At 55.6% G+C, this 25,239-nt stretch overlaps 2 protein-coding genes across 5 annotated transcripts in view; one reads left to right on the forward strand and one right to left on the reverse strand.

The window, feature by feature from the left end:
• The first annotated feature begins 3,572 nt into the window (after positions 1-3,572).
• LOC128799107 (5-hydroxytryptamine receptor 3A-like) lies at positions 3,573-10,211 on the forward strand. The gene is made up of 9 exons (XM_053963216.1): positions 3,573-3,639; positions 5,598-5,761; positions 5,898-5,942; positions 6,279-6,388; positions 6,954-7,123; positions 7,345-7,505; positions 7,744-7,954; positions 8,087-8,320; positions 8,494-10,211. The coding sequence occupies exons 1-9, from the start codon at positions 3,573-3,575 to the stop codon at positions 8,790-8,792; spliced, it is 1,461 nt and encodes a 486-aa protein (XP_053819191.1). The 3' UTR covers positions 8,793-10,211.
• Positions 10,212-12,598: 2,387 nt separating this feature from the next.
• The window catches only part of ZBTB16 (zinc finger and BTB domain containing 16), a 53,712-nt gene continuing 41,071 nt past the window's right edge, over positions 12,599-25,239 (reverse strand). For all 4 annotated transcript variants that reach the window (XM_053963213.1, XM_053963212.1, XM_053963210.1 and 1 more), the window contains 3 exons: positions 16,729-16,899; positions 14,430-14,597; positions 12,599-14,161 (listed from right to left, as the gene is read on the reverse strand). In XM_053963213.1, coding sequence (XP_053819188.1) covers positions 13,932-14,161; positions 14,430-14,597; positions 16,729-16,899 — 569 coding nt within the window. In that variant the 3' untranslated portion in view covers positions 12,599-13,931. The remainder of the gene's footprint in view (positions 14,162-14,429; positions 14,598-16,728; positions 16,900-25,239) is intronic.

A 25,239-nucleotide genomic window follows, 5' to 3' on the forward strand; every position in this document is an offset into this window, starting at 1 on the left:
TTCCGAGATTGTCTCAGTTTCCTGGTTCTCACAGGTACTCCACATGAGGAATTCGGGAGGCAAGAGGGAGGAGGTAGCAGTATAGATAAGGTAAAACAGAGGAAGCTGGCTTTAGCCAATTTCCCTGATGTGCAAAGGAAAAACAAGACAACCAGTGATCCTTAAATGCAACAAAGTAAGAAATTCCACTCATTTTGGGAGCCTGCCAGACTATTAATAGTGAGAGATAGGGAAGTAGTGCTGGGCTCTGTGATTTTCAGTCTGGGACCCTCATGCACTGTGGAGGGAATGGTGCTCTACCCAAACTTCGTTGCTTAGGTAAGGGCCCCCAGGATTTTCCTACCTTAAAAAAAACTATTAACCATAAAAATTCTGAATGTCCCTGTCACAAAGATACTCAGACTCGTATTTTTAGCTCCAGGTTTGTCCAGGCTGTGTTTAGTGTTTAGCAGCCTGATTAATGCTGTGATAATTAAGTAGGGTGTAGAACAATTTGTTTGCAGCATTAAGCGCAGTCACAGCACTGTTACATCCAAGATAATTTACTACGGGGGAGATTGTGCACCGTCAGACAGAGCAAGCTGCAGACATGCCCTCTCCTTCCGTGTCCTGAGATGGTGCTCAGCCTGTGACGCACAGCTGCCGTCCCACTCAGTTCTCAGATCTTCATTAACAGCAATGGGCTCCAAATACCTTCATGTACTTATTATTACCTGGCTTTAGTGGTAATGAAACAGTGGCAGAATATTGCAAACATCTGAAGGGTGTCTAATGAAGGAGAGGACTTGAAAGGAAAGCGCTCCCATCCCTTCTCTGGGGGATTTAAAAGCATTGGGCTTCTTCACTGGGGTGAGGATGGGCTTGGTGGCTGGAATGGGCAATTTTTGGCTTCTTCAAGGGCCACACAGTTTGCACCATGGGACAAAGCTACCCGCATCCCTAAATTAAATTAAATTAAATTAGCCAAGGGCACCACACTGAGCAGCCGTTTGTGGCACGTGGTCTGTGCTTTGGTCTTGGAGCTGCACAAGGTGAGTGCCCGAGGAGAGATCCTGTGTGTCCCCCTGGCCCTTTGCAGTGAGCCAGGGATGCAAGCAAGCCCAAGCCTACCGGAGGACCACTGCCCCTGGGAGCAGGGCTCTGTGGGAGCGGGGCTGCTGGGAGCCCGGCCGTGCCCGTGCCGGCAGCCCTGCCTGCCTGCGGTGTTTATTTCATGTCTCACAGCGTTAAATCATAGCAGACGTGCAATTCGGGGAGCGTGAGGCTCCGTAATGGGCGGCCTCGGGCGCGTGATGGGGCCGGGGCCACCAGGCAGCTGTGCTGCCAGGGCTCCTTGCTGATGCTTTATTGTTTTTGACGCTCCAAACGCGCTCTGAAAGGCGAGCACTGGCAGCCTGGAGGAGAGCTGCTTCCCTCTCCTGCCCGCTCTGCACCGGCAAGCACAATTGAGGCCTCCCTCCCTGTTCCCACCGTGGTCCCCAGCCTGGCTACAACGCCCCATCCTGTGCAGAGCCCAGCCATGCTCCTGCCACAGCTCCACAGCCCCCAGCACATTCCATGGCATGGGGTGGGAGCTGCCGAAGGACTATAGTGCATAATGCTGAGCACCCAGGGCTTGGGATGAGGTCAGGTTGGGGTGAAGAGGGAATACAGAGCATCTCTTGTGCCATCACATGTTGGGGATGTTGTGCTCGTGCCCCTGTACTCCTCCCAGCCTCCGAGATTGCTGCTCTGGGCTAAATACCTGCTTGCCCAGCCAGGGAACCTGCTTGCAGCGTGGCTGCTCCAGGAGAGAGGCCTGAGTGCCCATCCATCCCAGTGCAGAGATGCTGCCATGCCTGGCTGCAGCAGAGCCTGGACAGGATGCAGGGCTGAGCTGTGGGAAGCCCCAGGCACTGAGCACTTCGATTCCCAGAAAAGCAATTACCATGCAGCAGATTACAGGGCTAATAAAATCCCATTATGCTATTTCGGAAAGTAAATCTGATCTGGGCGCTGCCGATTGATATCAGCCGTCCCACAAAATGTCCCGCAAGAGCCCCCTGCGTGCGTGCGTAACACGAGCCTACAGTAGATCACGCTAATTAGATATCCAATAACAGGAGGGCTGATAGGAACTACATTAAAATCTCTTTAAGATGAAGATGTGAAACCCAAGGGAGAAAATTCAGAGTTAATGATGCTGCAGCAGAGGCTCCATTGGAGCAGTCCACACCCCCTTGGCCTCATCCTGCTGGCTGCAGACGCAGGAGGCTGGAGGAGAGGGGGCAGAGCAGGGCACAGTCCCCAGCACCATGGTGGCGCTGCCCGTGATTTTCATTACCCAGATTCAATAAGGGGAGAGCGCTATGAGCTGCTGGCGCTCCCTGGGAGGTGACTTGCCAGCCACTAACGGAGACGAGAAATCAAATTAGCCCCAGCTCTGCTCTCGCTCTCTCCCTGACACTGCTGTTGGCAGCCAACGGGGAGTTCATCAGGGCCCCGCACTAATTCTTATCTCGTTTAAGTGACTCCATGCCGGCATCTGATGCAATTTGCTCTACGCCACTGCCGCAGGCTTTGGTCCCTGGCCGCCGCTTCCCCAGGATTTCCAGCAGCTGGCAGCTTTGTGGGGGCATAGGCACCTGCAGCACACACAAGCACCGTGTAGACATACAGGAATACAGAAGATTAGAGAGGCTTAGGGTCGAGGGGAAGCCCCCCTGCCAGGCAGAGGGACACTGCCGAGCCCAAGGCTATGATGCTGTGACATGGAGGGATGAATGCGCAGCCCGAGCAGGGCACCCATGCATGGGTGAACACCGAGGGCTTTTGACTCTCAGTTATACCTGACCAGGCTTTGCTTCTAGTCTTATTTGCCCCAAGGCGTTAAATATTTTGGGAAACTGAAACCAGTAGGAAGAACTTTGTTTGCTGAAATTTACAGCAAATGCAAATTTCTGCGGTGAATACGGACTCCAGTGTAGGTGCAGGTCGGAGGGGTTGGGGGAAAGCTGCTGCCCCAGGCAGGGTTGCCAAGGACTGGCTGCACATGCTGCCCCCACCTGCGACTGTCAGAGCCACTGTCAGTGGGACAGACCCACCTGCCGCAGGGCGTGAAGGGGAGCCCGGTACATCCAGAGCTCCCCTCTCCCGTGCTGGTGGAAACCCACCCTGTGTCAGTGGCATATCCCTGGGCAGGCTCCCCTCCCCTGCCTCTCAGAGGGTGTTCTCCGTCTTTCCAACTGCTGAGGATCTCCTGCCTCAGCCCTGGCACCTGCAGCGCCCTCTCCCCTCATTGTGCCCCCCGCTGCACACGATGCTCGTACCCCAAAACCCGCTTTGCCGCAAGCAGGCACCTGGGCAGAGGACAGGGAAGCTCTTTTGAAGCTGGGCGGGGGTGGGGGGATAGCTGGGTGGGCCCCACTCACATCCTCCCAAATGAAACTTGATGCAGCGGGAGAGGCTGATCGCGAGATTAATTGGGCGTTCTCAAAAACCCGACGGCGGGGGGAACGCCATACGAGTGCCGCCTGCCTCCCTGCTCCGCTCAGTCCTCCGCCGAGCAGACGGCGGCTGGAGCCAGCGGATCCATGGTGCCCACGGCTCTCGGGGCGCTCCTGGCCCTGCTGCCGCTGGCCTCGGCGCTACAGAGCCCAGGTAAGGTGAGGGACCCGTGGGCAGGGCTGGGGAGCTGAGGCGGAGCAGGGTGCTCCTGGCACGGAGCAGCACCTTCCCAGAGCCTGAGCCGTGCTGAGTGCCAGGCAAAGGCTGCTCTTTAGGGAAACCTTCGTGCTGTTGGGAAGTGACATACCTGGGAGAGGCTGGAGCATGGGAGAGCTCCGGTGCAGAGCCTGGAGGCGCATCCTGCCTGGGTAATGCTGGAGCAAGGCAATGTAGCCTTAGAACCCAGCTCAACTCTGTGGCGTCTTGAGCTGTGCTGAAAACCAGCCCTGAGAACAGAGAGAGACATGGGGGTCTCCTACTTGCACTCCACTGCCTGAGAGATGCTGCCTGAGCCTGATGAAGGGCTTTCTCCAATATAATGTTTAGTCCCTCATAACCTAGAGCTGGGTTTTGGGCACGATGCTGTGCCTATAGTTTGTAATTGCAGCTCTGCACAGTGCAAAATTGACAGCCAACGTATTTCCTTATTATTTTCATATTATTTTCTCATCTAACGTTCCTGGGAAATAGCACAAAAATCCTTGAGCTGTTTTGCACCAGCCCAGCTGAAAGTGGTCAGCAGGCTATTGACTCAAATCTCTGGATAGGTCATGTAGCTCCTGTCACCCAACTCCCAAGCCTTCTCCCAGTGTTAGCACATCTAAGGTGGCAGAAAAGGAGCAGGAACAGTGATACGCTCACCCTGGCAGTGCTGGGCAGGAGGCAGGAAGGGCTGTGCAGACAGATCCCTGTGTGTTAGGGCTGTGCCAGGATTGTGCCGAGTTGCACCAGGTGAGTTGCCGGCACAACCCTGGCACAGATTTGGGCTGGGCAGACCAGCATGGTGTCTGGAGCAGAGGCAAAGAGCATCTGAGGTGAACCCAGCCCGGTCCTCCCTCTGCAAAGCCATTTCCCTGCTGCCAAAACATCCTGATGCAGATATGGGTGGTGTGGATGTGAGGAGAAGGTGGTGCAAGGAGGACTGCAAGCGCGAATCAGCTGCCACCAGCTGCAGCAGGAAAGGTCACTTGGCCCAAGCTGTGGCGATGGCAGCAGCTGTATTTCCTCCCCTCACCCTAATTGCTGCCTCTCCCCTCATCCCACTGCCTCTGTTGGTTCATGCCTGCCTGGGCGAGCATCATGCATCTGGCTGGCTCCCCAGGACTACCACACATCAGCAATGTCAGAGGGGCTGAGGCTGTTGCTTTTTCTTTCTTTTTTTTTTTTTTTTTTTTAGCTTAAAATACAGATTAAAATTCCCTTTAAGTAGCTTTTCCCAAGTTCCCATAGATCTATTCAAATTAGTCTCTTCCATTATGCTGGAATTGGACTCTGGGGCTGGGTGTGCTACAGAGCACAGCCACAAGTGTAGCACTGCTGCCCTGGCTCAGCCGTGGCGTTCTAGGTGCCTGGCAGTGAGGACATGGGGCTGAAAGCAATTTGCTCTCATTTGATGCTGCTGGCACCAGTGAAGGGACTGTTTTCACAGGAAGCAAACACCAAGATAACTAATAAATTAATTTAGCATCCTGCTTCATCTCTAACCTTCACCGTCTCCACCTGCTGAGCAAAGAAATGCCCCTGGAGGGGCATTTGGTATGAAACTCTCCCAGGGGCAGGATGTCCCTCGTGGTTCCCCGCTGCCGCTGTCCTGGCACTTGTCCAGAGAGGTGAGGGCTGGCAGCTGTGCCCTCTGAGGCTGGGGAAGGTCACAGCGCTAATGACCTGCACGGCACAGGATATCAGTAACATATTAGGTGATGGTTCTGGTGTCCAGGTTTGTTTCCCACCAGGATGCTCCGTATTTAAGTTGGATGGGAAACCCCAAATGGTAAGTGAGGGCAGGCAGCTGGCAGCATCCCTCAGCCCATGGCACACCCCAGGGTGATGGCAGCACTGCCCCAGTGTGCGCAGCCTCCCTCGCTCGCTCCCTTTCTCCCTCTGCTGGGCAGGTACCCAGCACGGGGGCCGGATGCCGGAGCCCTCCGAGCCCGCCCTGCGCCGCCTGTCCCACTCCCTCCTGGCCCACTACCAGAAGGGCACCCGGCCCGTGCGGGACTGGCGAACGACCACAAACGTGGCCATCGACCTCATGGTCTATGCCATCCTCAGCGTGGTGAGTCCTCTGCTCCCATTCTGCATGTGGCCGCAGGGAGGGGAATGGTACCTGGCATGCAGCATCCTCCCAGCATGCTCTGCCCATCTTCTGGAGCGTCAGTGCCCCCGTTCTGACACCGTTCTCATCTTCACAGGATGAGAAGAACCAGGTGCTGACCACCTACATCTGGTACAGGCAGGTGAGTAGCCACGAAACCTCGCCCCTTCCTTGCTGGCCCTTCTTGGGGTCAAGCACCCCCAAACCCCGATGTTTTCCTGTGAGAGGAGTGTGCAGTCCTGCAGGAGAGCAGTGGGGGGAAACACATCCTGGGGACTGGTGAGACCTCTGTAGCACAAGACCCTCAAGGCTCAGCTTTCATGCTCCCTGTTTTGCACTGTTGAATGTTGTGCAAAAGTTGAAGGATAAGTCTTCCCTCCCTCCTATGGGTGGGAAGCTTGCTTGGTGCTAGCCTGGGTCTGTGTGCTGGCAGAGTGGAAGGACCTCACCCACAAAGGCCCCTCTCCATTGTCCCCAGCACTGGACAGATGAGTTCCTCAAGTGGGACCCAGCTCGCTTCGACAACCTGACGCAGATCTCCCTCCCTGTAGAGAGCATCTGGGTGCCCGACATCCTCATCAATGAGTTGTGAGTGCAGCCAAAGGCTCGAGGGAGATGGGCTGGGACTGGAACTCCTCACCCACCATGGGCACGTACTGTCCCATGCTTTGTATTCCTGGCACAGAGCTGGCAGCCTCCCCACACCGGGGAGCTGCAGATGGGGATTGGCTCTGCAGTTGGGCCATTTCCAATGCTGGCTAACCACAACCGTTGGTAATTACCCTCACTGTGCTGGGGGTGAGATGCAGATATCAGGAGAAAGGCTTTGTGAAGACAGTACAATGCCAGGGCAGCTGCAGAGCTGCTGGCCCTTTCCATGGAACTATCTGGTGTTCTTTCCACTCCGTGGGGATTTAAGGTGCTCCCAGTGCCTCCTGGGGGCTCTGGGACTTCTCGGGCTGGGAGAAGGCAGCAGTCCGGGCAGTGCAGAGGTGATGTGAGGCAGAAATGCCTGCAAGGATATTACCAAAAAAGCAGAACAGGAGGCAAATCCCTGTCTCTTGGGCAGTTCTCCCCTGAAATGCTACATAGGAGAAGGAACCCCTGCCCAGAGTGCTCTCCAGCTCACAGCTCTGTCCCTCATGTCCCTCAGTGTGGATGTTGGAAAGTCCCCACACGTCCCCTACGTTTACGTCAGCCATCACGGGGAGGTGCAGAACCTCAAACCCATCCAGGTGATGACTGCCTGCAGCCTGGACATCTACAACTTCCCCTTCGACGTCCAGAACTGCTCTCTCACCTTCACCAGCTGGCTGCACCACAGTGAGTGCCGGGTAGCCCACGGCTAGGGGGCTCGGGGGAGCGGGCAGGACCTCTGCTGGGCCGGGGCTCCGTGCAGAAGGCAGCTCGTCCCTCTAGATGGCCCCAGCGGATCGGGGAAGCGTGCAGGGAGGGCAGGCACGCAGCCCGGTGCGGAGGTGCCGGCAGCTGCCGGCGCTTTGGGCGGGGTACCCCTAGTTGTCACCTCTCCTCCGGCCCCCCAGTTCGTGATATCAACCTCTCGCTGTGGCGTCAGCCGGAGCTCGTCAAGTTCGACCGAAGTGTCTTCATGAACCAGGGCGAGTGGGAGCTGCTCTATGTCCTCACCCACTTCCAGGAGTTCAGTGTCAAGAGCAGTGACAGCTACGCTGAGATGAAGTTCTATGTAAGAGCCTTCGGCCACCGTGTTTCTCGGGGATGTGGCACGAGGGAAGGGACTTGCCCCCTCCCTGTCCCTGCTCTGTGCTGCAGCTCCTGCCTGCAGGTGGGAGGCTCCTGCTAGTGAGCCCTTCCTCTGGCTCACCTTAGTGCCCCCCACCATCCTCACCTACCTTGGCAAAAAGCCACACCAGCTGAAGGCCTCATTTCAACCCTTCGCATCCTTTTCTGTCTCTGTCCTGCAGGTAGTCATCCGGAGACGCCCCCTCTTCTACACCGTCAGCCTGCTGCTCCCCAGCATCTTCCTGATGGTTATGGACATTGTGGGCTTCTACCTACCTCCCCACAGTGGTGAGAGGGTCTCTTTCAAGATCACTCTCCTGCTGGGCTACTCGGTTTTCCTCATTATTGTATCCGACACATTGCCAGCTACTGCCGTCGGCACCCCGTTGATAGGTACGGTGGTTCTCCCACCCAACTGCCACGGCAGTCATGGGCAGAGACCACAGGGCCCTGAGAGCTGAGCAGGGAAGATTTCCTCTGTGCATGAGCCTTTGCAGGTCACTCACCTCACTGATGCCTCTGCAGGCATCTACTTTGTGGTGTGCATGGCACTGCTCGTCATCAGCCTGACAGAGACCATCCTGATTGTGCGCCTGGTGCACAAGCAAGACCTGCAACCCCACGTCCCTGAGTGGGTGAAACACCTGCTGCTGGAAAGAGCCACCATCCTGCTCTGTATCCGGGACAGGAAGAAATTCAGCCAAAGCAGGATGCAAAACTTGGACACCTCCAGGCAGGTGGAGAACAATGACAGCACAGGTAAGGGTTGCACAGAGAGGGCCTGTGGGAACTGAAGGAGTCTAGGTGCTCTGTAGCCATCTACACCTACATAGCCATTCTTTGTACGGTGAACTGGGTGCCTAGCTCACCCTCACAAATCCCAGTTCCCTGTCTAAATAGGTTTTCCACATTTGCTTCTCTTGATCCCTCAGCCAAGCCGACCCCCTACGTCTGTGAGGGCCCCCGGGAGTGCGGGGCAGTGGGGAGCACAAGGTCTGCACTGGCCTTTGCTGGCCAGACGGAGGGCTCGGCAGCACTGCAGGAGATCCTGCGTGAGACCACGGCTATCCGCCAGCTCCTGGAAAAACGGGAGGAATTCCGCGACGTCGCCCGTGAGTGGCTGCAAGTTGGCTATGTGTTGGATGTCCTGCTGTTCCGGGTGTACTTGGCAGCCGTCCTGGCTTACAGCATCACCCTGGGCACCCTCTGGTCGGTGTGGAGGGATGCCTGAGCAGTGCCCGTTGTTCAGGGCGGGAGATGGGGGACCTCACTCTGGCGGGTTCTCCCTGGTTCTTGGGACTCCCCAGTGTCTGCCGACCCAGGCGAGCGCATCCCTCACGTCCCTCAGCTCCGCAGCGGGACGGCGGAGCTGAGCAGGAGCCCCCAGGACCCCATGACCCTGCCCAAACCTCTCTCCATGCTTCCCCTGCCAACTCCGGGAGCGCCTCCTGCCCGGCCCTGCCACGGCCGCGGCTTCAGCACCGCGGACAGCGGCGCCGCCGCCCGGCCCAGCCGCCTCCCGACCCGGGGTCCCCCGGCATCGGGTGGGTCCCCCCTGCACCGCGGGATCCCCACCGCCCCAGGGGTCCCGCTGTCCTCGGCTCCCCTACCCCTCACCCCGGCTGCTGCCTTTATATCCTGCCCGGGCCCCCGGGTACGCTTGCCCAGCAGATCCCCACCAAGCTTGTGCTCAGCAGTTCTAGCAAAGCGGGAGAGACCCCCGTGTCCGGCCGCAAACCGGGATGGCAAGGGGACTGACTCCGTGAGCACGCGGTACTGGGGCAGGACCGCCACCACAGCTGCAGCAGGTCCTCTGCTGCAGACGCCATAAGGGCCCATCCTGTGCTCTAGGAGCATCTCTGCATATGCAGGTGATGGGGGTGGGTTGACACCACCTGGCTCTCATACCTCTGCCCTCAAACCCACCAGCCCCAGAGCAAGACTCCCACTCACCATCTCAGAGCCATCACCTGCAGGAAAACTTACCTCTGAGTGACGGGGGCTGAGGACGGGTGCGGCGGGCTCCTGCCAGTGCCGGCCCGCACTAATGCGCTGATGGTCGGTAAGTGGCTGCCTATTGATGAGGTGTCCAGTTAAAGAGTTCGTGAGACACTAAATCAGCCCATTGATCCTGCCGAGATCGATGGTGCTACAGACCTGATCAGTGCAGCGGGCAATTAACACCCTCTGGAATGAGCTGCCTTCGTGTAACATCAAACGCTCCAACAGACAAATCCAATGGGGCCATTGACCCGGGTGTGCGATGCCACCCAGCCCATGTGCTTGACGAGGGTACTGGGCAGCAAGACTCCTGAGCCAGCCTTGCCATCTCTCTCCTGCCCACTGTGACCCTGATGTCCCCCAGGGCTGCACTGCAAGATGCTCATCTGTGCTGCCGTATCCCATTGAATGTTTTGGTCCTTGTCCTCCCTGTGCTAGGAAGCCATCATGCACCCAACCTAACCCCCTCAAGAAGCCCAGCAGTCCTTTTCCCTGGAAGGATAGGCTGCCTGTCTTGGAGGAAACATTGATTCTCCCCTTGCCCTCTCGCTACTTTGGGAAGTGCTGCATGTGGGAAAAAAAGTTCCAGGCATCTGAGAGAAGCCTGGATTTTCCTCTTTAAAAAAAAAAATCAATAAATCTGAATCTAATCTCCTAATAAAGGTTTAATGAGGACATAATGTTGATGGAACAGAACATTGTTGCAGCATAATCGCTCCCAGCTGCTGTGCGAGCGTGCACACAAAGGCCCGGTCCTACCGCGATTTCCCCGTTATTGTAACAACGCCTTTGTGCCAGGCTGAACGCCGGCTCTGCCTCCCTTCGCGTGGGGTGCTGCAGCCCGCAGGTTGCTCACAGCAGGACCACCTCTGCTTGCTCAAACCTGGACCAAAGTCTCCCCCCACTTGCCCAAAGCCTTCGTGGGAGGCTGTGCTGGGGGGAACTGGGGGAGGCAGGAGCACCACCAGGACCTTGGAATGGACACGCAGCCCCTCAAACCTGCTGGGGAACGCTGGGGCAGGGGATGAGCCTGGCCTTGGCACTGCACATGCCATCCATCCCTGGGAAAAACTAAGTGATGCTCTGCCCTTGGTGACTCCAGCTGTGCAGTAAGAAATGTCTCATGGCATCACGGGACCACGGCCGGCGGTGGGCAGCATCGGGCACAGGCAGGGCCGGGTGGTGCTGGCAGCGCTTTGCCACAGCACAAAAGGAGAGCAGGCGCTGCCGTTAATGTAGTCAGTAAATAAATAAAGGAGGGCTTAAGCTTAGTGTACAGCAATCAGTCGGGAACTACAGGATAATTAACGCAGCGGGGGGCCGGACGGGCTCTGCAGGCAGGTTTAAATGAACGAGTTCACTTTCATTGAGGCAAACTTGCTCTGCTCCCTGGTGAGCCACATGGGCAGGCAGCAGCACAGGCAGCGCTGTGGATGCTCCCTGCCCACGGGGACACTGACATTCCAGGGAGATTCCCCGCCCACTGGGGTTGGTTTAGGGATAGGACCTCCTCAATTTCCCCCTCAGAGCAGGCACCCTCAAACTCACCACTGTGGGTACCCCCATGGCTCACCCCAAGCTGGTGGGATGCATCCTTCCTCCACCTCCGCCTATTCCTCCTCCTCCTCCTCCTCTTGATGGGCACAGGAATGGGAGACAGCAGGCTGAGACAACAGAATTAACTTTATTGGTTGTTCTTTTGTTTTCTAACTGCAGATTCAAGGTATACAACTGAACATTGCTATTTTCCTTATGAGACTTATAAATAAAAATACAAAAAATGTTCACTACAAAAAAATCTACCGTTAGTAGGATGTAAAAAATATTCTCTTTGCTATAGAAGGCACGAACTTCACTTAGTGACACATGGAGAGAAAAAAACCTGCAGCAGTATATTCTTCTTTTTTTATTTTTTTTTTTTCCTCTGTCAGAAACACTGAAGTCTTACAAAGAAATGCATCTGAATCTACACAGGACGAAGGCAGATGCGGAGAGCTGCAACTAGGAGACACCACAACTGGTTTTTTTTTTTTTTTTTTTTTTTTGTTTTTTTCTTTATTTTTCAGGAAACTTTTAGCTAACGGCATCTGTGGCTAGAGGACAGAAAGAGGACTCGCAAGCAGAACCGCAGGGGAGCGAACGGTGAGACAGGAAAAGTCGTACAAAAAATAGGAGCCAATAGATACTCTGAGAAAACCAAAGGGGAACTTGGGCACCTTCTGCGCCCGGGCTCAGAGAGGTGCTGAGGTAGACGGAACGAGGACAGCGACGGACCCGAACCACGAGCGGCAACACAGAGCAACGGGACGGGCAGGCGGGCGCTCACGACACTGACAACAAGCCAGGGGAGAGGGAGCCCGGGACCACGGGGCCCCGTGCGGCGCTTGGTCCTCACTGCTATGATACACATATATATACTTACATATATATATATGGAGGGGTGGCGGGGGCTGCGCCACAGCCAACAGTGCAGGGACGTGCGCCCGGGATACAGCAGCATCGCTCCAATGCTGACCCCAGCACTGTTGCAGTGGGGGCTGTGTCTCTGAGGGACAGGGATGGTGGGATGGAAGGGGAGGTTAAAGCAAAAAAAAAAAAAAAAAAAAAAGCCACATGAGCTCGGCCACATGCTCCATGGCACCATGGCACCCGTGTCTGGCAGCGCCAGGACACCACGGGGACCTGCCGTGCACACGCCAGAAATTGCAGCAACTTTCCGTGTGAAAGAACTGTTTTCTTTTTTTAAATATTTTTTCTGTTTTTTTCTTAGGCACAACAATGAAACGAGCCGTTCTCCACAGTCACACCCCGGATTGTACAGCAGCGGTGTCCACCCGGCGCAGAGCAGCAGCGGTCCCACGCACAGAGGCACACGCACGTGCAAAGCCGGACTGGGGCGCGAGGAAGGATGCTGCTCCCACAGCCGTATCCCTGCTTGGCACCAGGAGAGGTGGGAAGGGCACCCCAAACCCAGAGGGGCCATCAGTGTCCCTCCAAACTGTATCCAGACACTGTCCCACCCCCCCCCCCCCCAGCTCCTTTCTCCCCCTTTTCACCCAAACGCAGCAAAACGACAAAAAAAGAACCGTGGGATGGAACCACCAAGCCCACGGCTGCGCAGGAGAAACACAACAAAAACGAACACAAGAGGTAGCTTCAGAACCAACACCCCCAGCCCCATGGGGCCAGGCAAAAAATACCAGTTTTGGTAAGGATAATGCACAACAGGAGGCTGGCAAGGACACCAGTGCCCCACCACCTCTCCACCACCAATGCTGGGCACGTGGCTGGTGCACCCCAGCCATGCCACCCCCTGTCCCTCCCAAATCAATAAAAGCTCATGAGGTCACAAAAAAATGAGGTAATTTCAAGTAAAATGTGCTAAATGCGGAAATATTCCAAAAGAAAGTTCAAAAAAACCCAAACAAAAAGCAAAAAAAGTGGCGAACAAAGCCGCCTGCCACGGGGCACCCCTTACTTGTGGGCTCCTGCGGCTGAGGGCTGGGCAAAAAACCCCACACTTGACACCTTCCAGGTGCCCCAAATCAGCAGAAGAAAAGAGGACCCCTGCAATCGGAGTGATGCCACGTGCTAACAGCTCCAACACTGGCACTGACTGCATATCACTAAACCAACTGCATCTCCCCATGGTGGGGCTGCACCCTTGCCCTGGGAAGGCAGGGAAGGAGGGAGAAATGCATAGAGAGGTCTTTGGTCATGGGGAGAGCAGCAGCCTCCTGTGCCCCTGAGCCCACCTGGACACCAGGCAACACCTCAAGGCAGCCTGGCTCACAGCTGGCTCCCTGTCCCAAACACCCTCCTCTGGCCAGGATCCCCCCAGGACGCTCGTGCCAAAGCACATGTGGCTCACAGGGCATTGTGCTCTCCTGCCTGCGATGCTGCAGCCTGGGAGCATGAGAACCTGCCAGAATGGGGCCCAAGCCCCACACGGGAGCTCAGCTCCTCTGCAGGGCATCCACGGCAGGGTCTATGCAGCGACAGGACTCCAGGAATTAAAGCCTTCCCAGACCATTAGCTGTACACACACTTTCAGGGAAGCGCCCCTTTCCTACATGGTCTTCCCAGCAGCACCAGTGGCCAATGCCAAGGGTGATGGAGGGCCTGGCTGGGGGTTGCAGAGGGTGAAATCTGCCCTGCAGCAAGGGTGAAAGGGCAGCAGGTGCACGAGCAGCTGGGACAGCAGTGTGGATGGGGCTTGAGAAGGGGCCGGTGCATCCCTCGGTCCGGCAGGATCCTTCCGGCGAGAAGAAACGAATGAGAACTGAAAACAAACAAGGCCATGGATGCTGCGGGTTTGGTGGGATTTTTTTGCCCAGTCATCTGCCCTGTTGCCCCTCTGCCTCCTCCCTTAGACGTAGCAGAGGTAGAGATAGGTCTTCTCTATCCGCCAGTCAGTGGGGATCTCCTCTGGTTTGTGGCCCTTCATGTGCTTCTGCATGGCAGAGAGGCTGGGGCAGTACTCCAGGCAGATGGTGCACTGGTAAGGGGAAGCGCCATTGTGGGTCCGAAGGTGTTTGATCATGGCCGAGTAGTCCCGGGAGCGCTGGTGGCACAGCTTACACTCGAAGGGCTTCTCACCTGTGGGATACAGGGGTGTCAGTGGGGGCTCGGGGCCTCCAGGGGCTAATCAACTGCCCGGCATCGACACTGCCGCAGTGGGCACAGCCGATAACCACGTGATGAACAGCAGAACCGATGCGACTATCGATCCCCTATTTACTATATTTACATGCCGGCACATGCGGGGTTTGTTATCCCTGGCTGCCTCCCTGGTCCACATGCCAGCCTTTCTGCCGGGGGACCGGTCTGTCATTGCCAGCCCCACCGCAGACACCCCAGCATGTACCTGTGTGGACTCGGTAGTGGGTCTCCAGCTGGTGCTTGAGGCTGAACTTCTTGCCACAGCCGTTGCACTCGTAGGGCTTCTCTCCGGTGTGGATGCGCTTGTGGCCCTTCAGTGTGCTCTCGTCCCGGAAGCAGCTGCCGCAGAACTCGCACTCGTAGGGGTGGTCGCCTGCAAGCACATGCCGGGGTCAGGGCTGCCGTGACTGCTGTGCCACACCAAAACCAGCTCCCCAGCCTTTTTACCCCGGGCAGCCATCCTGGAGACAGAGCGTCCCACTCTCCCCAGTGCAGTGTGCTGGTCCCTTCATGCACAGACCTTCATGTACAGAGGGGTTGCTCGGGTCTGTGGCACAGTAGAGGGACTGGAATGTGCTGCAACCCTCCCACCACCAATTTCCAGGTTTTTTACCTAGCAGCACCAGCACAGACCCAGCCCTGGGCATCTCCCACACTCTAGACCAGGCGGCTGATAAATGAACTCTGGTTTGGCACCAAAGGCAGAATGATTTGAAGGAAAGGTGAGGGCTCCAGCTACTTATTTATTACAGCCGCGAAGGCAAGGACAATAAAGATAGATTGATCGTCCGAGACTTTGTTCATGAATATTTAAATATTACTGATTTGTCTTGTCACTGTAATTACAATTTCTCTGTGCCGCATATCCTACAAGCACAGTTTATGGTAAAGAATGGCGAACTGTATTTCACTTGTCCTGCTGCAGATGTGCGGAGCTGCCAAGCGTGTAATGTTCCCCGCATTTCATACATTTTCTTCAGCTGTGAAGGCTTAAGTCATCCACAATGACCTACGTTTTTTCATTATCCCCGTGTCAAACTGCACTCGTGCCTGGGCATAAATTGTCCTTCTCGTTATATACTCACATGCCTGTGCTTTCGCTTCCTCTTTAAAATGATACTTTACTCTCTCCCCATTTGCCGCAGCCCAGTTCTGCGGCCCCTCGCCCCTCCCGCAGCTGCTGCCTGGGCACTTGGGGGGAGGAGGATGCTCGGGATGCAGCTCGGAGCCCCCCTGCGAAGGCAATGCAGGCGGTGCCTGTGGGCTGCTGTTGATTTTCCCCTCCCTGTGCCCAGTTCCAAACTGCCACTTTGGCTTTTGATCCTACAGTCAAAGACAGCAATTTTTCAGGCAGAGGCAGCCAGCATTTCTACCCGCCCACTTTTTCAGGGGAGCCTGAGCCCATGGAGCACCCTGGCCCTGGGACAAGAGGGAGCATCCTGCAGCTGTGCCGGACGGCACCACATGGCACGATTAAATGCTCCTAAAGCACCGATGATCCCAGTGTTTTTTCACAGCCGGGAGCTACGAAAGCGGCAGAGGTTGGGGTGGGACACGCGCAGCCCGACCCGCAGCCCAGGTCACCGGATTACTGGCTATAAATAGCTCCAGCACTCAGCATTAACATGCTTATCATCGACACAGGATTCCCGTTTCCCACATCGGGACCCCTAGCCCACGTGCGGGTCTGGCAGACAGAACGACCCTCCATGACACCACCCGCACAGCCCTCAGCATCCACCTTTACGTCCCTTTTGGAGATTGTGTGCACGCCCCCTGCCTGACAAGAGAAAGAAGGGGCATCCCACCTCAGGATACATTTTGTTCCTTGTCAGCAGCAGCAGTGGTGTCAAGGAGGGCGCATGAGCCTCACTTGTGTGGGCAAAGGATGGCTGAGGAATGCTTCACCCAGGCATCTGTGAAGATCCACAGCACTGGCTGTGATCCTGCTAGCTCCTGCTCGCTCATCCCCCAAGAATCAGCTCTTTCAGGGGTGTTTTGTGACTGGCCCCGAATGACGGTGCCGATGATGTGGCCAGGAGCACGGAGCTGCCCAGGGATGCCGTCGGAGGAGCTGAGGACACGGCGCGGGCGCTTTGAGGACACGGCGTAAGGCGGCCAAGCCGTGCTCTCCCGCTCAGCAATCCTGCAGCCAAGCCCTGCCCCAGTGGGGCCACGGCAGCACCAGCTACACGTAGCACAGGTCGCCCTAATCCCATTAGGGCCGAGCACCAGCTGATTATGTGCATCTACCGCCGTAAGCTGATGAGGCGGATATGATCGCACACCCCCTAAGAAGGTCACGTGCCACCTCAGACCAGATCAACTTATTACACGCAGCTTTTTTTTTTTTCTGTTTTGTTTTTCAAATCCAAGCCGCTTCAGTCACCTCCATGCTTTTTTAACACAAATCACCTTTCTTCCCCCTATTTCTTTTTTACCCGTGGGGAAGGAGCATGTCCTGGCTGCCCCAGCCCCGAGTCCCCGTGGTGGGGCCGCCGTACCTGTGTGGGAGCGCAGGTGCCTCTTGAGTGCGGTGTGGCTGGGGAAGGTGCGGTTGCACTCGCTGCAGATGTAGCTGCGCACCCCGGCGTGCACCTCCATGTGCTGCTGCAGGGCGCTCTGCGTCTGGAACCGCTTGCCGCACAGCAGGCAGAAAACGGCCATGTCTGTACCTGTGGGAGAGGGAGAGACCCTGCTCAAGCACTGCCTGGCACCCCAGGCCCCTGTCCCACCACCCCACTGCGTGGGGGTCCCCACTCCCACACGGCAGCAGGGCTGCTCGGGCAGCAGAAGGGACCCCAAGTGCTGCAGGGCTTTGGGCGTCATTGGGAGTCCCAACAGCAGGACCCTGGCCGCCCTGACCCTGCTGACGCTGGCCCTCTGAGGGAAACAGCTGAAGAGAAGTTGCTCTTATTGCACCAGAGGCAGCTGGGAGCCCTGGCGATGCCGAGGGATGCCCAAAAACAAGGCAGCTGTTGGGTGATCACTGCATCCCCACACACCTCTGAGAGCTGCTGAGCTCAGACCTTGTGATGCCCAGGGGAAAGGGGACCCCATGAAGTGCCCCATGAAGCTGCCCTGGGGAGCAGGAGGTAGGATGTGAGAGGGGGACGTGCCCACCCCTTGTGCTGTGTATGGCCCCGAGCCCTAAGGCAGATCCAAGCTCCATACCATCACTCTTGGGTACAAACCTGGCTGCAGCAACACAACAGGGACAAAACCCCAACCCAGGCGTTTGTACCCCGTCCATAAACATCTCAGACCTCTAGCCATTAAACAGTTTGTTTTCGCTTATGCATAGCTGATTGTTCAGAACTGTGAGTCACTGCAAATTGTATTACACAGGGAGATTAAGCAAATAAATGCTCGCTTTTTGGAGACATTAAAATGTGAGGACTATGGAAATAAAATTAGCCAGAAAATTGTATTAGCAATTCATTAGCAGCACAAGATGTTCAAGGTAACCAACAAATCCATGCAGCCTTTAGGAACAGCAGGGGTAGAGGGCTGCTTGCCATGCTGCCAAAACCAACCCCACGGAGACCACCAAGACCACAGCACCACAGGGCAGGGACATGATGGGCAGCAGCGTCATGGTCCTGCCTGGCATGCAGGCAGGGGACAGGGAAGGATGCTCCTGGGCAGACCCATGCTTCCAGCTCGGGAACCATGGGCAACGGGCATCCTGGAGAGCATCTTGGTCCACCCCGTCACCTGCTGTGGCACTGTGCCATCACCCACCCAGGTGTGTGGGGGCACGCCACTGTCAGCTCTGTCCTGGTGGGGATGCAGAGGCTGCCTGGGGGGATGCTCAATCTCAGCCTTGCACTGGGCTACCCAAAAATGCTCTGAAATCTGAAAAAGGCCACAGAGAAATGCGAATAAAAGCAGCAAGAGAGGCGGCCCCGCATGGGAGCTGCCTTTCTCCCCCTGCAGGGATTTATCCTGGGGGGTTGTGGGCTCATGTGCCCCCCACGCAGCTGCGGACAAAACGCTCCCAAGACAAAAAAAAAAAAAAAAAAAAGGCAAAAAAAAAAAAAAAAAAAAAAAGCAAAAAGCAAGCAGCCCCGAACGGGCAGTGCGAAGCAAATCCCAAGAGGTATGTGGCCCCGCGGCCCTCGGCGGCCCCGGCGGTGACAGCAGGACGGGTCAAAGGTCCCCGGGGCTGAGCCCCCAGCGCCGCGGCCAGCTGCGGAGCGGAGGCCCTGGCCGGCGGGACGCCGGCCCCGATAAATCTGCCGCCAGCAGCCCCCGCTGGGGCCGGGGACAATGGGCTCCCGTGGGGGCGGAGGGCAGGACAATGCCGCCGGGCCGGCGCGCGGGGCCGTAACAAATCCTCCCTGGCACCGTAGGGCCCTCATTTGTGAAACTAATTGGCCCCCGCTTGAAAAAAAAAAAAAAAAAAAAATGGGCTGACTCCAGCAGCCACAGGGATGGGGACGAGCTGCCTCGTGCACGCATGGGGGACGGGGCTGTTTGCTGGAGCTGGGCATCCCCCAGGTGCTGCTTCCTGAGACCTGCAAAAGGCCGTTTTTAATTTCTCCCTTTTTTTTCCTTCTTCTTCGAGTAATGTATCAGTAAATAACACCCCAGACTGGGAGGTCAGTGTGTACTGGCATGGCCTGGGAAGACACACGTTTCCAGCCGTGCTCTGAGAGCAGAGCATCTGCGTGACACAAAGGCTGATACCGGCTGGGCAGAGGTGGAGGATGTGGGAGGTGGCCCTGCATCCCAGCACTGAGCCCAGCAGTGGGACACGAGCACGGAGCTCAGGCAGCGCTTGTTCCCAGCCCTGAGGCTCCCAGGTGACACTCTCCAGCAGCCAAGGGGCGCGGCAGGCACCACGCCAGGGTCTGCTGGGCACCGTCCCATTGCCGGCCTTCAAGCTGCTTGTTTTTTTTTTTTTTTTTAGGCTACGTGTCAGCTACATCCCGCCTTTGGAGAAAGGATGGGAAGTGGGAAAAAATAGCAAAACTCCTGAGAGGGTGCCACACTGGGTGCCACAGGACTCAGCCCTGTGTCCTGTCGTGAGTGCATCCCTGGGTTCCAGCCACAGAAGCCTCGAGCCAGCCCTCAGCCATTGGAAGAAAAATCACCCCAGATAAAGAAATGCTGCCACCCCAAATCAGTGAGAGACGGATTTATTCATTTCCCTGACATTTTAATGGTTTCTCCCCTTTTTGCAGGAAGATGATTACAAATTAAGCAGCATTTAAACGCTTTTTACTGTCAACAATTAAAAGGGGTGAAGGCGGGCGAGCAATTCATTCCCCGGGAAACGCGCTGGCTCTCGGCGGGCGCCGACGGCCCTTCCCTCTACTGTACACAGCACAATGGCCCCGAGCACGCCATTAATTTTGCAGGACGTTCAAAAGCAAATTAAAATATAAAAAGCCCCTGGGCACAAAGATAGATACCGAGGGAGGGGGCGGCGTAGGTCAAGCTCGCAGAATTGAAGTCTTAGCAACTGGGAAGGTTTAAGCACAGCCCCGCACGCTGCGTTCAGCTGCCACCTTTGCCCACCATCCCCAGTTTCTGTGTCCCTGCCAGATCCAGTGCTGTGCCAACAGCTGAAAGCCACTAGTGGGGCAGCTGTTAGCGCTGCCACAGGGTTCCGAGGTGGAAGCTGGAGTGATTTGGGTTAGACGCTCTTTTGGTAAGTGTGTTGGCCACATCTTGCAGGATCTTTTTAAATACAAGGTGGTCCCAAAACTGATTTTTAGTGGGGGGATGCTTGATGGAGGGAGGGAAAACCCTATGGCTGCAAGCCCGGAGATGCACATCCCTGTTCTCCAGCAGCTTGGTCCCAAAGCAGCGCAATCGCCAGAGACGTGATGACGAGCAAGATGCGACGTGTGACAGCGCGCCCCGTCCGAGTCACAGCGAGGGATGCTGCAGCACCGCCCCCACCCGCTGCCTCTGCCAGAGCAGGAATTAAACTAAAATCCGGCGTGGCGATGGGTGAGGAAGGCAGGGTGGGGTGGGTCTCCCTCGGCACTGGGCCCTGGTGGAGTTTATGGATGCGGGAGGTGCACTGCAGGAGAAAGGCGACACGTCCCCTTTAAAAGGAAATATAATTTACAGTGTGCAGCCAGGCGGGCCATAGTTTCAATCTCGTTTACTATAGAGAAAACTCTGCTAGCTGTTCTCTATCCCACAAATCCGATTTAATCAGACAAGCCAGCCAGCGTGGCTTGAAGTAAAAACGGATAATTAGTAAACAGAGAGCTACTTCAGTGCTTCATTGGCATTCGAGCCGGGCTAGTGTGTCGCATTTAAAATGCAGTCTGATGAAGTTTACAAAATCAAACCATTTGTTACTCCTATTGAAGAGGCTTCAGGCCACTTGCAATTAAATTGGAATTAGTGCTTAGAATGAGATACAGCAAATTCATACTAAAAAGGGATCTGACTTTCAGACATTTGACTTCAAGTTTTTCCCCCCATGCTAGAGCACGCGTGCGTGTGCTGGCCTGCCGGCCCCCCAGAGCCCTGGCAGCGCTGCCAAGCCCAGACCCGCTGTGTGGCTGGGGAACGGGGTGACTTGGGGATGCTGTGGCAGCAGGGGAGGGGGCACAAAGGGAGCGGTGCCACTATGCTGGTGGAGCCATCCCCACTGAGCCCCAGCATGGTGGCAGCACGGGGCTGGCAGTCCCCAGGCTCGCCGCACCAACATCGAGATGTGCAAACCAAACTGAACCTCCCTGAGCCCTCTTCATAACACTGCCATCTTTCCCTGCCTGTCCTCAGACCCACGTTATCAGACTTGAAAAATGAACAGATCCATCCACTGTTGAAATAATCAGGAACGTGGAATGAAAGGCTGGGGAGGGGCACACTGGGGAGGCTCCAGCAATATCAGGGGCAGGAGCACGCTCACATCAAAGGATGCTGACAGAGCCTGTTGCTGCTTCATGCACCCTAAAACCCCCGAACCCTAGGCTCAAGTCCTGATAATTCATGGTCTTCCACAAGGCTCCCTCCTTCACTCCTCATGTTTAACACCATGTCTCACACGGTTCACGTGCCAGAGGTGACCTGACACTGCTGCTGTCCTTACAACAAAGGTGAATGCCTCCAAAGCACCCTGGCCATGCAAAGCAGGGGCCTAAAGGCTGTTGGCACTCCTGAGATGAGATTTCAGGGACATTTGATGATTTTTGTCAGCATGTCAAAGGCTCTCTACCAGCCTCTACCTCCCAGCCAACACTGCTGGCTGCTGCTGCAGGGGAAGCTGCAGGCCCTAGCTGCAGGAACAGCAGCACTGGGGAGGAAGGTGCCATTGGCAATGGTGGCCAGAGAGTGGCAGAGAACCCTCCTTTTCAGCCCTGCCTACAGAAAGGTTGGGAGAGGCAACAGTGCTAGCAAGGGGCACATTGCCTGGAGCATCCCTGTCACAGCTCCAGCACCCAAGCTCAGGCACAGCTGGCCTGAAGGACAGCCTGAAGGTGCCCAGCTCAGCTTGCCACAAGGGACCCTGGAACACTGTGCACATCCTGCTGGCATCGACCTGAAAAGCGGGCACCAGCGCAGGCCTGGGTAGCACCAGCACCAAGGCTGCATTTTGCCCCAGGATGGTGGTGGATGCATGTGCAGAGTAAGAAAATCAACCCAGTTTCAGAGTCTGTTTTCAGGATTATTATGAAACCCGAAAAGGTGTTTTTGGTGGCAGCACCGAAGTGCACCCACAGCCCTCCCTGAATGCTGCTGTTGGGACACAACACCTGCAGATGCCTGCCTGCATGTAGAGGTGTTGTGCAGAGCCGTGTCGTGTGGTGCCACCCGCTCCAGTGCTATTGAGAGGTGATGGCATTCATCACTGTGCTGAGTCAAACAGCACCTACAACCTTCATGGTTCAGTGGAGAAGGGGGAAAACCCCCATAAGATAAACACAGGAAATGTGTGCATTTTGTGCCAGAGTCACCAAATCATCCCACTTTCAAAGGCTGCCTCTGGACTCCACAGCTTGGCTTCTGTGCTAATTAACATCTTTATGGAAGGCAACTTCTCCCAAGGGGGCATTTGTTTGATTATTATTATTTACTTAGAGATAGCACAGCTTTCTTCCCAACTTTAACCAACTATGGAAAATTAATTCTTAAAAAGCAGCCGACGTCGCCTGCTCTCCTGCCCCTGCTGGTTTTCCTCCTGGGCTGGATGTGGACACTCTGGCTGCAACAGGAGGGCAGGGCAAGCTTCTGGCACTGCCTGCTGCCTCCATGCCAGCTCAGCCTTTTACAAACGCTGAGGAAAACTCTGGCGTTTCAGAGCAGTTGCACAACATTGACCTTGCAAGCACAGGGGATTAACAAACCCCCCAAAATAAATGCCTCATTTTTTGCTCCTGCAGTGATGCACAGGGCTGCTTCCCACCCAGCCACACTCCTGCTCTCCCTACCGCCCAGGGCAGGATGCACATGGAGGATGTATGGGATGCTGGTGCCCGCAGCAGCCTGGGTAATGCGTGTCAGGCCCTGAGCTGCAGCTCTGGCATGGGCAGCTCATGCCTGCTGGGGCTGATTTATTCCAGGGGCCATCTGGACCTGGGGGACAATGTGGTCCCGTATCCTCGTGAACTGGCTCATTAGTCACACCCTCGTAGCTTGACCTCTCTGTCTTCCTTTGAGTATGGTGGGACAAGAGCATCCCCTTCTCGCCTCCCTTTTGGTGGCCCGTTGCTCCCCCATGCCCAGTTGGTGGCACCTTGTGCCCTCCCCAGCACCCTCCATCTCCATCACTGTCACCATTGCCATCATCACCACCTTCCCTCACCGTGTTCCCTCCGATTGCTCAGGCAAAGTGATTATGAGGGCACGTGCGGGGAGGGAAGGAGCCAGGCGACGATTAGCGGCGGTAGCTTTATGGCAACAGGCACACAACTCATTCATTTCATGTTTTGCCGAATATAAAAGCGCCGAAACATCTTAATTTTAAATTCTTATCATTGAATTTACTGCTTTTCTCTCGCAATGATTTGTGTTGCTTTTTAATTTTTACAGTCTCTACAGAAGCCAGATGCTACTGCCTAGGGCCAAAATAATAAAAACCCGCTGCAGTCGCGAGTTACAGAACAAAAAGGAAACGCGCGGCTGACAGAAGTTAATATCTCAATTTAACAGTGCTGCTCCGCTAATGATCCTTTGATATGTGTTTATTTAGAAAGGTCTGATCTTGACCTTGAAAGCAAACTAAACCGCAAAGTCTTTATGAGAGGAGAGAAAGACTTTATTTATAGACTGGCTTTGCGTCAATCACGGCGGCAGCTGGACCGCGCTGGGTGAAGCTCCGCGGCTGCCTGTGGGCCCAAACGGGCGTTCAGCGGGAAATGTGTTTTTGGGAGGGCGTGGGATCAGCTGCCATGGGCACTGCAACGTGTCCCCCATCTCCAGGGCAAGATGCTGAGCGCACCATGGAGACGCAATGCAAGGGATATGGGCAGCTCCAGGCCTGTCAGGGATGCTCCTGGGGGACAGCACTGGTCCAGACACACCCCTGTTCCCAGAACAAGCCACCCTGGAGTGTTGTATGCCTAACCCCTTCTTCCAGCACTGGAAAGTGCTGCTTCTGCTCCTCAGTCTACTCCCTGAATGTGGTCCCCAGGCTTTAGAAGGAAGGAATGTGTTCAACATCACCCCAGACCACACTGACAGAGCCTGAGCAGCGTTTCCTCCTCTTCCCGAAGAAACTGAGTGCTATGCAAACCTGGCAGAGGGAGTTTTTAAGGGCCAATCCTTTTTATTGCATTTCCACCTCCTGGCTGGGGGAGGTGGGAGGCTCCTGAGCTTTTAATGCTTCTAGCCTGGGATTGCACTGTGGATGCTTCACACCTATGGTGCGCTGTACTCTCCAGCCCAATTTCCATTTTTCAGGCCAAACAGTTGTTTGAAGCCGTTTGCAGTCCCTAAAGCCTTCTGGCCGAAGCTGGAGGCACATCCTCCCTGCAAAGTGGTAGCCCCAAAGCCTTTTTATTGTACTGAATATCTATCAAAATATATCAATACATATTAAACCCATTCAGGCAGACTCATGATCATCCTTGGCAAAAACCATCACTCAGTTGTTCCAGCCCTAAAGGTACTGATGGAAAACTGCTGCCTTTCCTGGCAAAACACATCACCTGGCCAAATGCAGTAAGCTGGTAGCTGAACATCTATGTGCAGCACCTCCCTTTTGTGCTGCTTTTCCCTGCTAAGCTCACACGATTCTGGAGAATGCCAGAGTCATCCTTGCTATTCCCAAGAAGCTGTGAATTGGGACATCTCTGCCCTTCCTGACAACCAGTTTCTCTGGGGCAACAACCAGCAAATCATGGTGGCACTTCTGACCACTGCATCAGATGGGAAGCTGTCACACATACTCGTCATCACTGCACCAGCTTCCCAGATTTCCTCTTCCCCATTGGAAATTGGACTGAAATCAGCTAAAAAAACAATCTGACTTTCTGCTGAAAACCCAGAGTATCTCCCCCACTGCTTCTGAACTGTTGTTTAACTGATGTGCTAGAAACAGCTCCAACTCCCAAAAAAAGAGCTTTGGTGAGGAGACTGAGAGGTCTTTCCATGGGAGACCACTATCACCATCACCACTGCCATCATCCCACCTGGCAGAGAGCACCACCTGCCCACTGCCAATCCATTCCACTTGTGCATCTCTCCTGTTCAAGGTGGCACCATTCTGGCATCCTCTAGTCCCGCGGAGCTGTCACGAAGCCCCGCTTCACACCCCAACCAACAAAATGACCTTTTTGGTGCTGAGGCGGCTGCCTGGCAGAGCCTGGCCAGTGGAGCGACCGGCTGCCGTGAGGCACAAAGCCGGGACTCGCAGCATCTGCTTATTATTCCTGCACCCCCATCATTAAAAAAAGAGAAAAGATGAAAAGGCCCCATCGGCAAAGCCGGGGAGACGTGGAGCGGCACCGAGGGCAGCCTGGCCCCCAGTTGTTGGGGGTTTTTGTACAGCGGGGAGACGCGAATCCTGGGGGACAAAAGTAACTGCTAAGGTAAGTTAAACC

This window comes from Vidua chalybeata, chromosome 23, assembly GCF_026979565.1.
Source record: "Vidua chalybeata isolate OUT-0048 chromosome 23, bVidCha1 merged haplotype, whole genome shotgun sequence".
In the NCBI taxonomy this organism is placed as follows: Eukaryota; Metazoa; Chordata; class Aves; order Passeriformes; family Viduidae; genus Vidua; species Vidua chalybeata.